We start from the raw sequence: 14,672 nt of genomic DNA on the forward strand, positions 1-14,672 counted from the left end.
TTTTTGGAATTGGGGATTTAAGTTAGAGAAATATTTTTTCATGTGATAATGTAATGTATAGATGGGCTCTCTGACTTTTAATTGAATAACACCGGAATCCCCTTATACTCTGAAATCATACGGAGCATTATGACACAAAAATACAACAACGGAGGTATGTGACATATTAAAGTGCAATAATTTTCAACTTGTTTTCTTTGGGTTTAGTAAAAGGTTTAAATGTACCATCCGACTTTAAAACATTTCTCTGCTTCACGCTAAAAAGTTCCTCCAGATGACAGCAACCGGAGGAGTTTTTCATATTTAGGAGTTCAGATGATGTCATCCGTAATAGCAGGGTGACCATGATCACAAGCTCCATAGTGTGAGCAACAAGATACCACGATCTGAACTCAACGTTCCTCCCAAGTGATGTCATCTGGAGGTTTTCAGCTAGAGGTAAATAGGGACGTCAGAGGAACGTTTAATGGCATTCATTTATACCCAAACTAGAACTAAAATAAGCAAGGGCAATATGAGTGAAGGCTCCCTTTAAGTTTAGGCTATTTACAGTCGAAATATGAGGTTTTAAATGATTTCCAAATCATTGCATTCACATTTTATTTACATTGTACACAGGGTACCACCTGGTCTGGAAATGGGGTTTTCACACATCAAATAAAGAATCTGACACAGCTGCGTATCTGTGTCTCATAACAGTTCATATAAGGGTTCACACCAAACACAGATGTTTCTGCTCATATTTGCTGTGTTTTTTTTTTGCAAAATACTCCCAATTACTTCCTTTGTTCACAAAAAAAACCAAAAAAAACGTGTCCCTGGATTACAGGAACACCCTTCAAATGTGCTCCCCTGAACCACTGCCTTTTCCTGCAGCAAACATCTGTGGCTACTACAGCACAGACACAGGGTGAGTGGTGCATTTTCCGAAAGGACAAAATCCCCCCGTTACTCTGTGTAGTGTGAATAATTCATGAAGGCGCCTTGTGATGACTCAGTGGAGCTAATGTGCTTCCCTGGGTGTGTTTGACTGCACTGTGGTCACAGCTGTTTGGGAGAGGATGAAGTGGGAGCAGCATTAAGATAATACAGCATAAAGTCTGTGGCGTCTCTCAATCATGAGGAAACGCTGTCAGTTAAACGGCTTTGCGATCACATTCACTGCACAGACTGAGAATCCGTGGATTTCACGCTAACTCCCCAATCGGCATAAGATAAGTGTGTGTTTGGATAAGGCAGAGGCAGATATCATTAATCTTTTACCGCCGTCGCGCTCACAGAGGTGTGACTGTTTCAGCGTGTGGCCCCAGAGCAATGGTCAACATTGTAAACATTACTGTAATTACGGTCATCTTGAGTATGTGGTGATGAGGCATTGCAAGCAGAGACAGACGCCGGTGCCTTTGTTTACCCTCAGCTACAGACTAATAACATCGTAATCTGAGCCACTTTTTCGCTCGTTGCTCCCTGTGTCTTGCTGCTCTCTCTGTTTTCTTCTCCTCCTACTGTTCGCCTCTGTCCGACCAGGACGGTAGTCTCTCACTTATGCTGCAGCTTTGCAAGGCCTCAGTCTGTTTCTTTCTGCTGTGTCTCTGCTTCTCATAAGCACAAATTAGGTTACAGTGCCAGGCTTCCTCGGCGTATCATTGATTTCCTATAATTCCCCACCCACCAGACATCGTCCCATCCCCCATTATACCCCCTTCTCAGTCCGACTAAATTGTTTCTGTTTATTTTTTGCACCGAAGCGTTTAGAAATAAAGAAGCTGAAGAACCTGGTAGTGGTTGTCTCCTGAAATCCTAATTTGGTTGAAGAGAATAAGGTGCAATATTGTGCTGACTTGAAAGCTAGATTTTGCAGGAAGAATCCAAACAAAGTCCAGTCAAAGCTCGAAATGTTTAGCATCCAAACTAAAAAAAAAAAAAAACCCTTCCTGGATAACAGGAAACAAAAGGTAAAAAAAAACGTATCATTTTTAACTACTAAATATGCAAACAACTTACTTTTCACAGTAAGATTTATAACATATAACATTGACATTGCTAAATAATTGTGAAATGCCCAAATGATAAAAACATTCACTGCAAATGTGTTTGTTCTTCCTTCTCCCATTTAACCCTCCCTCTGTGCAATGCGTGTACGAATCATTTTTGTCATTTTGTTAACACAACTTTTTAATTATCTATCTATAGGTAATATTTTTAAATGTGGTCCCTTTGCCTATAAAGTTCTCAGGGGTGTGAAGCAGATATTGACATAAGCAATGACCAAAGTATTCTACATTACTTTCAGTTTCACTTTAAGCACCCTATGGACAGACTGTGACAAAGGGCCCTGCATCGGTTTATAGAGGACCCCCCAGACCCTTTTGTTCCCGTTTTCACTCATATATTCTGTTCCTATAAGTCACACCGTCTCTTTTTAGTTGGACTTGTTTTTGGTCATTGTTTTGGTAACTTTTTATCCGTTTTTGGTTGTTTTGTGTATGTATATCTACGAAACATGTTTTATGTATTTGTGGCTGTTTTGCATTTCCATTTTGGCGTTTTCGCTCTTTATGGTAATTTTGTGTCACGTCTGGACCTGTTGCCATCTGTCGTTTGGTTTTCAACTAACAAGACTTACAATGCATTTTTTCGCCTATTTATTTGTTTTATTATGACCCAAACAGAAGTTTGATGTAGGGAGGATCACAGCGGGGATGATGAAGATGATGAAGCTGAGCTAAGCTGATAGCAGCAGAGCTGCCAGTGATATGGTGAGACCTCTCTGGAAGGGGAAGAGGATTAAAGCCGCTTTTTAAGGACACTCGGAGGAAAAAAAACAAACCCAACAACACATGGGCTGAAGGTGGAACTGGTTCTGTAATGTGATAGCTCTGTATCGATGTCTGCTTTTGTTGTCGGTGTCCCCTGTTCTTGTCACGTCTCAGTGTTCGTCCATTTCAAACGGTTGCTCACTGCCTTTATCACCATATACTGCATGTGATGCTGCATATTGTTTGCATATTGTTCGCCTATACATTTGCATATGAGGTTGTGCTGTGCAGCAGCTCAAGCACGAGGAAAGAAAAACTGTACAAATTTAACAATTTTCTGTCCGGTATCTATTCTGTGTTGGTATTAGTAGTTGTTAGTTAGCAGCAGACAGGTTTGTGAAGGGGAGACCTGTAAAGGTGTAAACCACATATAACTAGTAATTTCATAATAGTAGTACGAACAGTAGTGGTAGCAGCACTTACTCAAACTGGAAGAATGACAAATGTGTTGATGCTGAACATTTTACATATGAGTACAGCTTAGTTGCACATACAGTACTTGCAGCCCACATGCACACAGTATCCTACCAGTACTCTGCTGCACCAATTTCCTGAAGAGATGTTCACATTAGTGTGTGGAAACATTGATCAGCAGCATAGGTATCACATCAGTATTCTTGGAAACCAACTGAGCTGATCGGGTGTCAGCCAAGCTGCATGTTGACTGCGTTATTTTAGAGACGTCTCTTTAAACGTGGACAGTCAGAGCAACTGCTCAGCTCTGGAGTATTGTACAATCTGTACACATATGGTCAACATCAGCGGACAATCTGTTTTTTGTTGTTGTTGTTTAGCAACCAATCTGAAATAATCTGCATTATATGTATATTACCATCATTGTATAGTGTCCAGTGAGATTTTAATGACTGATTTAGCAGTTTCACGAATATCTTCAGCCTGGTCTTTAATTGCAATAACTGTTTGTTTTTTGTTTTTTGTTTTTTTTTTTTGTTTCTGTTTCTGTTTTTTGTTTTTGGCTGCTGTAACACAGTTTTATCTTTGGGATTATTAAAGTTCTACGTTTCCTCTCCAGCATTTCTCACACTGGGCTACTTGCAGCACTGAAACACATTTTTGAGTTAATGTGATGTTAATTTTTAAATCTGAAACTGAAGGACACTACCAGGTCATATTTATGACAGCTAATGAATATTTAGCCTGTGGCCTCCAAAGTGCTGGTATCTTTAAACAGGGGAGCAGCCTTTTACTTTTCAGACAGATCTACTACAGAAACTGCATCGCGTGCTTCTCATTTTGGGTCGGTTTGAAGACTTTGATAAGATCCTCTCACCAGTGAGGCTAAAAGAAAGCTCAACACTCTCCTGAGTCACATGTTCGCCAGAGCTCGGCTCAGACAGGGCTGACTGACTGTGGAGGAGGCAGCAGGAGGCTGGAGGTGACGAAGCGGGCGGAGGCCCCCGGCAGACCCGTCGGTTACTCACCTCTTCCGCCTGCTTGCGCAGCGCTTTCTCCCTTTCGTACTGGGTGATGAGCTGCTCGTTGTCCTCCTTCAGCAGCTCCAGCTCCACTTCGTGCTCCTGGTTCTCGCTCAGCACCGCGTCCAGGTTCTCCAGCACGTTCACCACCAGCGGCATCAGCTCTTTCACCACCTCCTCATCATAGCAACGGATCAGGCGCTCGAACTCCCGGTAGATGCTGTTGGCCAGGCCCGACACCCGCTCCGACATCACGGAGCCGGAGCCGTAGTCGTCCTGGTAAACCACCTCGTCAATTTGCAGCTCCATCATCTTGGCAGCTGGAGCCGGCTGCTGTTTTTCAAACGAGGAGGCTGCGGCTCCAGCGGTTTTTTTCGGGCCTAAGACTGTCACCGGGGTTTTCGATCCGCTCAGCGCAGAAAAAGGGGGGACGTTCAATCACAGTCTGTCCTCAGATAAAGAAAACGCTATGGCATTTTGCAGCAGCACCCACTTACTGCACCAACACTTGTTTGTGTGTGTGTGTGTTTGTGTGTGTGTGTGTGAGTGTAACCTTGCTCTGAAAATATTGGTTATAGTCTAGTTTTTTGATGTAAAGAGGGCCCCCCCTCCTCCTCCTCCTCCTCCTCCAACAGTCCGTGGTACCGCCTTCGGACGCGGCCCAGCTATTTGTCTCCCCACGCGGACACAATCAGATCCGGGCAGCGGTGGATGTGGAGTGGGTCGGCCTGGGGATCGGCCCTCGCTGAGTCCATGCCGAGGAACGATATGCTGTCGTCGATGATGATGTTGCACCTGCTTCTCAGCAGCAGCAGCAGCCATGGATCCCAGCCATTCCTGGCAGGGGCAATAAATTAACAAATAAATATGTAAATAAATAACCTAACGCCCCTGATCCGCCTCTATAACGTCGTTTCTTCCATGTTCGTTCCCTCGCGGCGAGCTGCCGAAGCTCCTGGCCAGGCTCGGGCGGTGATGGTGATGTCTCCCTCTGGGAGAGGCTCTCCCTGCTGTTCACGCCGACGAGCCAGCTGACCGAGTCAGGCTGACGTCACTCCGTCAGCACTGCGTCAAGGCAGACGCACAACGCAGGAAGTCAGCTTCAGGATTTCAAACAACATATGGGTACTAAATAATGATGTGGTGATTAAGTACTTCTAATCAAATACTGAACCTAAGTACAATCTTAGGTATTTCTTTTAGTACTTTATTGGAATATTTCTATATTTTGATTCTTTTGCTATACTGCAGAAGGAAATATTGGGGATTTCACTTCATATACATATATTTGACAACGTTAATTACAAGTCAATTTTTACAATTGGATTCTTAATATACAATATAATCAAATAAGAAATTATGATGTGACATATTTGTTAATCACCCTCATGTAGGCTAACGTTGTTTGAGCCTTATATTCTTTTAATTGTATGAAATTATTAGGTACTAACATTTGATCGTTTATGCTTTATTGTTTTTGCTTGTACACCTTTCTCAACTTTCAATCATTTGTAAAGCACTTTGAATTCCATTATCTATACGAAGTGTGCTATGTGACGAGCTTACTCGCATCTGATTGCCCAGCAAATACTCTGGAAACTCTGGAGTTTCTTGTATGACGAACATTGAACATTGATTTCATTTGTTTCTCAACTTCGCCCTGAACGGATTAATTGAACTTACAGGTTTACGAACCGTATTGTCACGAACACATTCACAAACAGTTTCATCACACCCGGTGAGAAACCGTGGGCCTCCACAGCTACACACGGACCTTTTACTTCTACCTCTTGTGGTCCACGTCTGTTCCTTTCAATAGCTGAGCTGCTCTCTCTAACTATAATGGAAATCATCAAAGCCACATGATGTCACTAATGACGTCATCAGTACGCCTAAACGTATTCCTTCTAATCCATTTAACCTTAAATTACACATCACAAACATACCCGGGCCCTAATTGTGCTCCAAATATTAGAAACATTCACAAACCCAAGGTTGGAAACAATCACTAATTTACTCATGCACAAAACACAAAAACAAATCATGCAATAATATACAAAATTCTGATTCTTGGAGAAGACAGACTTTAGTTATGGGTCTATCGAATGCGTTGGTCCAATATATGAGATCAAATTTTGATTGATTTATTGATTGATTGAGTTTTTACATGCATCAACACTACAAACAATCCTGACAAATATCAAAAATAAGTTTTTTGCCTTGACAGTGAATCAATTTGTTTTGAACGAAAACATCTGGGCCTCAGTACAAGCACCACATCCTATAAGTCTGAGTGTTGTCTTATCTATATATGTCTGAAAATATAGTAATATTCTAAAAGGACACAAATCTGCAGTAACGGAAACATCTCTTACATTTTATTGTTGCATTATATTGCATCTCATTAAATTGATATTTAAATGCACATTTTTCTATCACCATAACCGTGACATTTCTTTCAGAGCTAACTACAGACCTGTCTGTAATTGCTGTAGCATGAACAAGTTTTATTTTGGAAGCTTAAACCGGAAGCCGTTTTGCCGCACCACACCGACTTCTGCAGGCGCTACAATTTAACAAAAATGACAATGCACTCTCCAAATAAAAAAAAATAAAAATAAATGAACAAGCTAGATTAAAAACTGTAGTTACAAATATCCTATAAACCGTAACGATGATTATTTTTTAAAAGGAAAAGGGTAAAATTGAAATGCGGTGGTGTACAGCATACTTCTTATCTGAGAGTATAAAAGCATGCTGCAATTTCAATGTTTTTTGCACATCAACAGACAAGATCGCATTATGTTAAAACTGTAACTATGAAGATGTTTTTAATCTATTATAATCTGCACATTTTGCCCGTTAAAGTCTTGTCTAAAAGGGTCAGACAGGAAACCACAATGTGCTACAGCAGAAAGTGACTAAGTCATTATTCAGTGTGACTACAGAGTAAAAACTGATGCAACAGAGGACAGAAGCAACCATTCTGCGAGGGGGCAAATTGTTTTATTACATCTGAAGTTTATTACCTCCTATTATTGTAATAAGAGGACCGCTCGAGTTGGAAGCGTTGAGTCGATTGTGAGGTGTTTGTCACCACAATGATTTGGAAGAGCAAACTAAAAGGACAATTATCTGATCTCCCTCAGAATGGGGTTGAAGTGGCAAAGGTCATGAGCAGCACGATCGGTGCCTAAGATTTGACCTCTTATGTTCTAAAGAAAACAAATGTCAAGTGTCGACATTAAAAAAACTAAAAAAAAAGTGATGCAGCCATACAGAGCTGCTTATCTGGAAAAATGTCTACTACTACTTTCGCCACTAGATCAGGACTTTAACTTGTTTACATTCCTGTAACAACCAGTAGAATTCAATAGTCTAATATCAGTTCTGTCTTGCACTGACTTACGACAGTTGACCAGCTGTTTCACTTTTGCGTACAAGATATTTTCCGTTGTGTGCTTGTTGTAGTTTACAGTGGCCGGAGATCACGTGCGATCTATTTACCTAATTTACCTATAAAATCTGATTTATGGACACCCAGGGTGCAGAATGCCCACTTTCACACAGCTGAAAGGTTTCGTGTTTTTTCCTCACTTCTGCTGATTTGAAGAAAAAAAAAAATACAACAATCTTGTCGGATTAGAGTGTAAATACGTTATATTCCTTTGCATGTAGCTGTTAAGATGTATAGGTTAGTGTCCAAAACTCTGCAGCAGATCGATACTAGACATTTCAAGAGAGACAGATTTGAGTTTTTGCAACTTAGACGTGGTTTAAAATATGGTCAGAGTCAAAACATACCTCAAAAATTTTCCTCGTAGCAAATGTGTATGTAGTTAACTAAACAAAATGTAAAATTACTTGGTATCCTTTTAAAAACACTTAAGATGCATAACAACACAGTCAGCGCTGTCTCGTGTCAGTTGGTGAACAAAGTTGTTACCTGTCTCAGTCAGTAGGTGGCAGTGAAATACTAATATTTACATTCATTTTGTTTTTGTCATGCGTTGGTAAAAGACAGTTAAAAAAAAAATCTTGATCCTAACATTGAATCTAACATTTTTAAAGTGTCACAGATTTTTATAGATTATGGGAATAAAACGAGCAGAGTCATATCACAGATGTGTTGCATTAAAAATCAGTGTCCTCATTCTGACCCTTTCCAAAGATTCCTGACAAGAGGCTTCACTCACTTGAGTAACATGGGATTCCTCAGCTCCTGATGGGTTTTCCTTCTGACAGTGTGTCACAGCTTTGTCCACACGAATGTGGAGCAGACGTGATACACATCCTTGTTAAGATTTGAATATAATGAAACGTTAATTTGCAAAACTTTTTTAACGTGGCTTGTCCTTCTGACCAATCAGGGAGGAGCATCAATTTCTACTCGATTAGTATGTTTGGAAGTTTATTGCAGTTTTATTACCACTACCTGAAAAGCTATGCAGAGCATAGCAGAGACCCATCAGAGCACAGAAAGCGAGGGCTCAGCTGGACTCACCTGTGCAAGCTTTAGTTGTCTTTTTAGCTTTTTATTTTTAAGCTATAAAAAGGTAGCTAACTGCACAGCATTGGTGCCCTATATCACGCTGGACAGTATACTCAATTACAAAAGCATAGTTTCTGCTGTTTTGGTGATTGCGCAAAAGAGAAATTGGGGAAAGTTAAGCCCAAACTACATTTTTCACCAGCGCAAGTGGCTTGCGCAGTCAGACAAAAGCGTGTACACACACGGCATTTGGAGAATTTTACTGCACCCTTTTCAGTAAAAGTATTGTTCAATTTAATATACCAAAATATGCTATATAATGTATTTAACACAAAATAGGCAAAACTCAAATCCAAATGCAAAACGACAGTTTTATTGCAATACACAGGATTTCTTCTGCTGCGCTCATTGCCTGCCAGGCACATCAACACACAGGGAGACAGGCTGGCATCAGAATACCACAAATGTGCATCATGAAGTGGGTGAGAAAGGAGCCCACCCGGGACTCAGGTAGGCCACGTGCTTGTTGTTTAGAGTTCACTTGTCTTCAGGCGTTTTAATTTAAAACATAAACAGAGGCTTATCCCCAGAAAAAAAAAAAAAAAAAAAAAAGGTCAGAAAAAGCAAGCAATAAGGACAAAGCAGAAAGTACCTGTATTACACATCTGCTTAAAATCAACATTGAATTTCTTTAAGGAAGGAGAAACATTTGGGAGTAAAGAATTTATCGTCAATTTTTGGCATCTCTTCCCGAACAGACTTTGAGATTATTGATTAAGACACGTATTGAAAATGAGGACAAGGCAAGAACAACACGATAAGGCTTGTGATCATAAAGTCTAACATTTGAATTATTTCAAATAACCGTCAAATGAAAACGCTTTTATGTAGTCGTCCAATAAGGCAGCACATAAAAGCTGGCACTAGTGGAACTCCCTAAAACATATTACGTCTGTGATAATATCTAAGCCACCCCCCACCCCCCCTTCCCGTCTGAAAACCGTAAAATCTAATGTCCGCAACAAATTTGTGCCAGGTTTTACTCACAACAGATCCTCTGAATCCACAACCATTTAAAGCTTTTCAATTTCAACATGACTGAAACCAAATAAACACACGGCAAACAGTAACCACAATTTTGAGCTTCAACTGTGTAATAAATCGAAGTGATTAAGAAAAAAGTGTGTCCAGCTGAGTGACTGACTGATTGATGATTGTGTGATTGTATGATTGCAGGTTTCACCGAAGAAGACAAATTAAGATTTGGACAAAGAGCTGGGAACTAGAAACAGGGCTGAAAGTGCAAGAGGTCGAGGACCAAGAATTGACCAGGAATCCCTTGAGGAAAAAACAAAAAAACCCCACAAAACTCCTGGTGTGTGTTTAGATATAGAGGTGAAATAACCATGAGGAGAGGGGGTGTTGGAATGAGAGAAGATTAAGAGGGGGGCAAGACAAGGAGTGTTTGGACAAGAACAGGGAGGAGTGGTGTGTTCAGCTGATCAGTAGAATACCACACTAGACTTTCCTCCAGGTGGGTTGAGGACCCTGTTGTGAGATCGAGGCCTGGGTCCCAGGTGAGGCTCGTGTTTCTTCAGGGAAGCCTCATCAGGAAGTGAAGCGGAAGAATCAGAATCAGTGGGCTCAGGTTGTGGAGGTGCTAAGACAGGAGCAGGTTCTTCCATAGCTGGCACAGGAGCAGGGGGGGCAGGTTCTTCCTTCACCTCAGGTTGGGTGACCTGAGGTTCTGGAGCTTGAGCAAAAAACAGGAAACTTTTTATAAAACTGCCAGATCAGAAAAGCAATGTCATACACCAATGAAATCACAATTAAAAGTAGAAGTAGAAAAGTAGAACACTTTTCCGAGATTGCATGCTTTTCCCTATCAATATTCACTACAATATGAAAAATATAATAAAATACTGAAAACTCACCTGGTGATTCAGGCTCAGGTCCCACACATAGATTATCCTGTTAAGAAAATAATAATAGTTAACACGACCTCTCGTTCTTGACTTTTGTTTAAGGCAAAAGCAGATGGTCAGTAAAGGGAAAAACAAAATTTCCACGACCTAAGATATTCAACAAGAATTTTAACCAGATTAAATAAAAAGTAAATACACAATACTATTACATGTGTAAAACATAAAAGCCAAAGCAAAGTCACACCCTGCAAGTGACAAACACCCAAGAGTTGCTGGGGTTCGCAGACCTAAATTCATCTGGTGATCGAGATTAATTTAGGTCATTTGCATACAAGTGTCCTTTTCTCAAGCACAGATAACAGTTTTGTTTCAGCAAGTTATTCTAATAAGCATTTTCTTCCTTATTGGCATAAAACATCTTACAAGTCATGCAACAATGCGTTTAAACAAATAATTTCAAGTAACATTCTCATTTTACTGTAATTTTGAACTTCTGTGGTAGGTAAATTATCACGAATATTGTATTTCCTTAGACAGTCAGTAAAAAGTCCTTTGTGCTTATGCTCCGTAAGCACAATACCGCGTAGCTTCAAAATTAAACCCTACACGTTCCGTCTTAACATGCACAACATATACTTAAGTGCATTCACATCTCTTTTCTATGATTTCCAACGCCAAGAGCAAGATGCTGTATGAAAAACAGACACCAACAACAGCTTCATCAAGTTTATCACAAACTGGTAATAAATTAACAGTTAGCCATTTAAAACGCCACTGCTGTGATTATTTGAATTTACGCCGCAGCCTGAGCTGACAATTCCCTAGAGGCACAAACGTTGTTGGACTGTGGTGGAGATTGCTTAAAACAACAGCGTGTGACACAGTTGCTAGCTCTTAATTAAGGGTCACACATAAGGTAAATGAGGCAAACAATGTGTGAAAAGACACTTAAATCAAACGTAGGTTAAAGGGGACATTGTTATCTGGGTCCATGGTCCTACCTTTGGCTTGTTTGGGTGGCTTCGGCTCGGACTCTGGACAGGTGCACTTTCTGCAGCTCCAAATATGTTGCTGGTTGGTCCAACTGGATGCGTGGGCCTCTGTGGCTGAGCTGGGGGCTCAGGTTCCCCGAATATTCCACTGCTCTTCCCACCTACACAATATAATGAAGACATGCCTCATGTGTCATAATCTGTGTTACTCCTGTCACACTTTGCTTTGGTGGTTGGTGAACTATACTATAGAATTCTGACACAGTGAGAGATACCTTCTGTGATTATCTGCAAAAAAAAGAAATTGTTCTAAATCTGAATTTCTAAAATTTTTTTTTAAATGAAGGCTGGCCCTTCAGCATACCACCCTATCCTATTCTATATATAGCCTAAAACGCCAGCAATTCATTCATAATTCCAGTGATTCTAAAGCCTGGGTGAGTATTGTCAGGAAGGTTCAGGGTGGCCCAGAAACCCCATTAGTAGATGGGCTAAAAACATCCTGATAATACCCACATACTTAACAAAATGCGGAGGTAGATTATGTTAAGGCACAGGGAACAGTGGGTGAGTTCAACCTGGAATTATCACATTATAGTAACAGTTTTCACACCCTGGACACTGAGAGATGCTTTGACTGGCCTGCCTCAGCCCAGACAGGCAAGTCTGACCTGGAGGATTAGAGCGTTTGGGTGCACTCTGGGGCTCCTCTGGCGGAGCAAAAACTGTGGATGCCATCTTGTTAGGTCTCCTTGATACCGAATCATCTTCGTAGCCACCAAACAGATTACTGGAACCACCTCCAGGAGGCCGCAACACCCTACAGAAGACCAAACAATTGAAGTCAAAAGGTTATAAAATCCTACCTTAATCTCACGGCAATTATGTATGCAAGTGTAGCTTGACAACACTAGGCTTCACATAGTAACAAAGGACTTCACTGTCTTCCTTGGACATCGATTTGCTATTAGTGCCAAATAAATCAAATGCACAACCTTAAGTCTGTCTTACGACAGTCAGATGCAATTGCAGGACATATCCTTGCTACATGCATTGAAAAGTGTATCTGAAAGCAATGTCCTTCAAAACTAGACACATGCGTTAATGATGTCACCAACCTGCTGCCTAAAACACTAATTGTTTTTTTTTTAGAAATCCTATTTACTAACCTTCCATTGCAATTTAACAGGAAAACACAAAACAGATTGTTTATGCTAAAGAGCTTGAAAAGAAAAAAATCCATAAGATGAGCCAATCAAGCCTCATACTATAGTTAAATACAGTTTTGCACAGAATGAGTGTGGACCTCAGTCACTTCCACGTTTAAGAGGGCTTTAGGCTTTAAGACCTGTGTGAAAAGGTTCGAACAGGCTTCCTGACTGTCAAGGTAGATTTGAAAACACCATAAACCATTTTAGGTTAGGAGCTATAATAAATCCTACATCCTCCCACTAACACAGACTTGACCCCATTGCCCCACTTACGCCACTCTTGCTGCACTGCTCCTTTGTTACGTTCCTAGTCTCAGGCCATGAATCTATACAGCCTGCGCTGATCAGAAACACCCACTGTCCATTTATCTTTGCATCTTGAGCTTTGTTTTTTCCAAATCTCAAATCTGTGTGTTACACTACTGTGTGCACCAACTCCCAAAGACATCTCCCTTGTATGTAGAAACATACTTGGCAATAAGAGTATTTGTGATTCTGATTAGAGGATGTGTTCGTTCTCTGCAAACGTAAGAGTGGACACTTGATTTCATCTGAGTCATTGAGGTTGGGGTTTACTGTGGAAACATGGCGTCATATTTTGCACACAAAGAAGACAAGAAGAAGAAAAACAAAAGCAGGTAAACAGGCTATAAATATATTACGCTACGAGACAGCTCAAGCCAAAGCAGCCAAATAACAGGCGGTTTGATTATTTGCCAGAGAATGGCGGCGCACGCCTGCAGTTTCTTTAGTTTTGAAAGAGTTGAAACGACACATGACGTCGATTATTCGTCGAGCTATATTTGAAGTCAACTATTACGCAGAATAGGCCCGAGAATCCATGCTTCGCAGTCGGTAAGAGGAACCGGGACCTTCATCTCGAGCACTGTGGCCACTACGCCGATGTTGTTGGCGAGTACAAAGAAGAGCAGTCCGGAGGGGCTTTCACACTTCCGCAGGCGCAGCAGACAACGCCAACGCCTGCTCCGTTAGCTTAAAAGCTAATCCTCGACTCTTAAGTTTGCTAACGGAAGACGAGTCACACCAAGCTATAGCAACTCGAGTAGCCGTTAAAAAAACAAACAAACAAAACAAAACATCGGGGATAATTGTAGAATTATGTTGGAACACATTACGGGAAAAGGCGAGAAAAAAAAGCGACTGTCAAATAACGCTAGCATTCTTTGAGATAACGTTAACCTTCTAGTCGACAGTCGGAATAAGGCGCCGCTGCCTTCGCAAATGGTCAATAACTGCCACATTCTTCACCTTGAACTTGGTTTTGAACCAGTGTCCAGCCCTTGAAACATGTTCGTCGAAGTCATGGTGGTTTTTGTTTTGAGCCTTCAAGTTTCCGAGGACGACTTCGTCAGTTTGCCAACTGGACGATCAGTAAGTTCCTCTTGCCTGCGTGTGCCCGAGCTCCGTAGGAGCACTTCCACTCCACCCAGCTGCGACACACAGGAATATAATTGCTGAGTGGTGGGGTGCGCTCGTTTTATTGTACCCAGTGGTGTGCCAAAGACACTGCCTGACAAAGATAGATTTTCTACCAGGCAGACGTTGTCGCCCTTGGGAGGTTGTTAGTGTCAAGGTTGAGGGAACAGGGTAGCCACAGTATATTGCTAAACATCTTCTGAATACTTGAAATGTCAAATAATAATAAGATTAATAATGGAAACTCCGCCCTGCTTGTCTGACTAAGTTACTTAAAGAACCGCACCTGTGAACTATACTGTCGAAGTACGACGCTTGTTTTTGACGCCACGGGGCAACCCTGGACAAAGGCATCGGAGC

The 14,672-nt window shown here is 41.2% G+C and overlaps 2 protein-coding genes across 27 annotated transcripts in view; both read right to left on the bottom strand.

The window, feature by feature from the left end:
• Positions 1 to 5,300, bottom strand: part of mapk8ip3 (mitogen-activated protein kinase 8 interacting protein 3) — a 32,714-nt gene extending 27,414 nt beyond the window's left edge. For 24 of the 26 annotated variants that reach the window (XM_067476191.1, XM_067476181.1, XM_067476188.1 and 21 more), the window contains exon 1: positions 4,262 to 5,299. In XM_067476191.1, the coding sequence (XP_067332292.1) occupies positions 4,262 to 4,567 (306 nt within the window). In that variant the 5' untranslated portion in view covers positions 4,568 to 5,299. Of the gene's footprint in view, positions 1 to 4,261 lie in introns of all 26 variants that reach the window. The other 2 variants (XM_067476193.1, XM_067476173.1) reach the window with 1 other exon arrangement.
• Positions 5,301 to 9,098: 3,798 nt separating this feature from the next.
• jpt2 (Jupiter microtubule associated homolog 2) lies at positions 9,099 to 14,326 on the bottom strand. The gene is made up of 5 exons (XM_067476208.1): positions 14,145 to 14,326; positions 12,336 to 12,484; positions 11,674 to 11,825; positions 10,682 to 10,718; positions 9,099 to 10,500 (listed from the first exon to the last, which is right to left on the bottom strand). Exons 1-5 carry the CDS (start codon positions 14,198 to 14,200, stop codon positions 10,250 to 10,252), a joined length of 645 nt encoding a protein of 214 aa, XP_067332309.1. The 5' UTR covers positions 14,201 to 14,326; the 3' UTR covers positions 9,099 to 10,249.
• Between the last annotated feature and the right edge of the window lie 346 nt (positions 14,327 to 14,672).

This window comes from Channa argus, chromosome 15 (assembly GCF_033026475.1).
Source record: "Channa argus isolate prfri chromosome 15, Channa argus male v1.0, whole genome shotgun sequence".
In the NCBI taxonomy this organism is placed as follows: domain Eukaryota; kingdom Metazoa; phylum Chordata; class Actinopteri; order Anabantiformes; family Channidae; genus Channa; species Channa argus.

Coding starts and splice junctions, on each gene's coding strand:
- jpt2 (XM_067476208.1), bottom strand. CDS start 14,200: ATGACTTCGACGAACATGTTTCAAGGGCTGGACACTGGTTCAAAACCA. Junction 12,485..14,144: donor GGTTCAAAACCAAGTTCAAG/GTGAAGAATGTG, acceptor GGTCTTCTGTAG/GGTGTTGCGGCCTCCTGGAG. Junction 10,719..11,673: donor GCCACCCAAACAAGCCAAAG/GTAGGACCATGG, acceptor TTTTCTTAACAG/GATAATCTATGTGTGGGACC.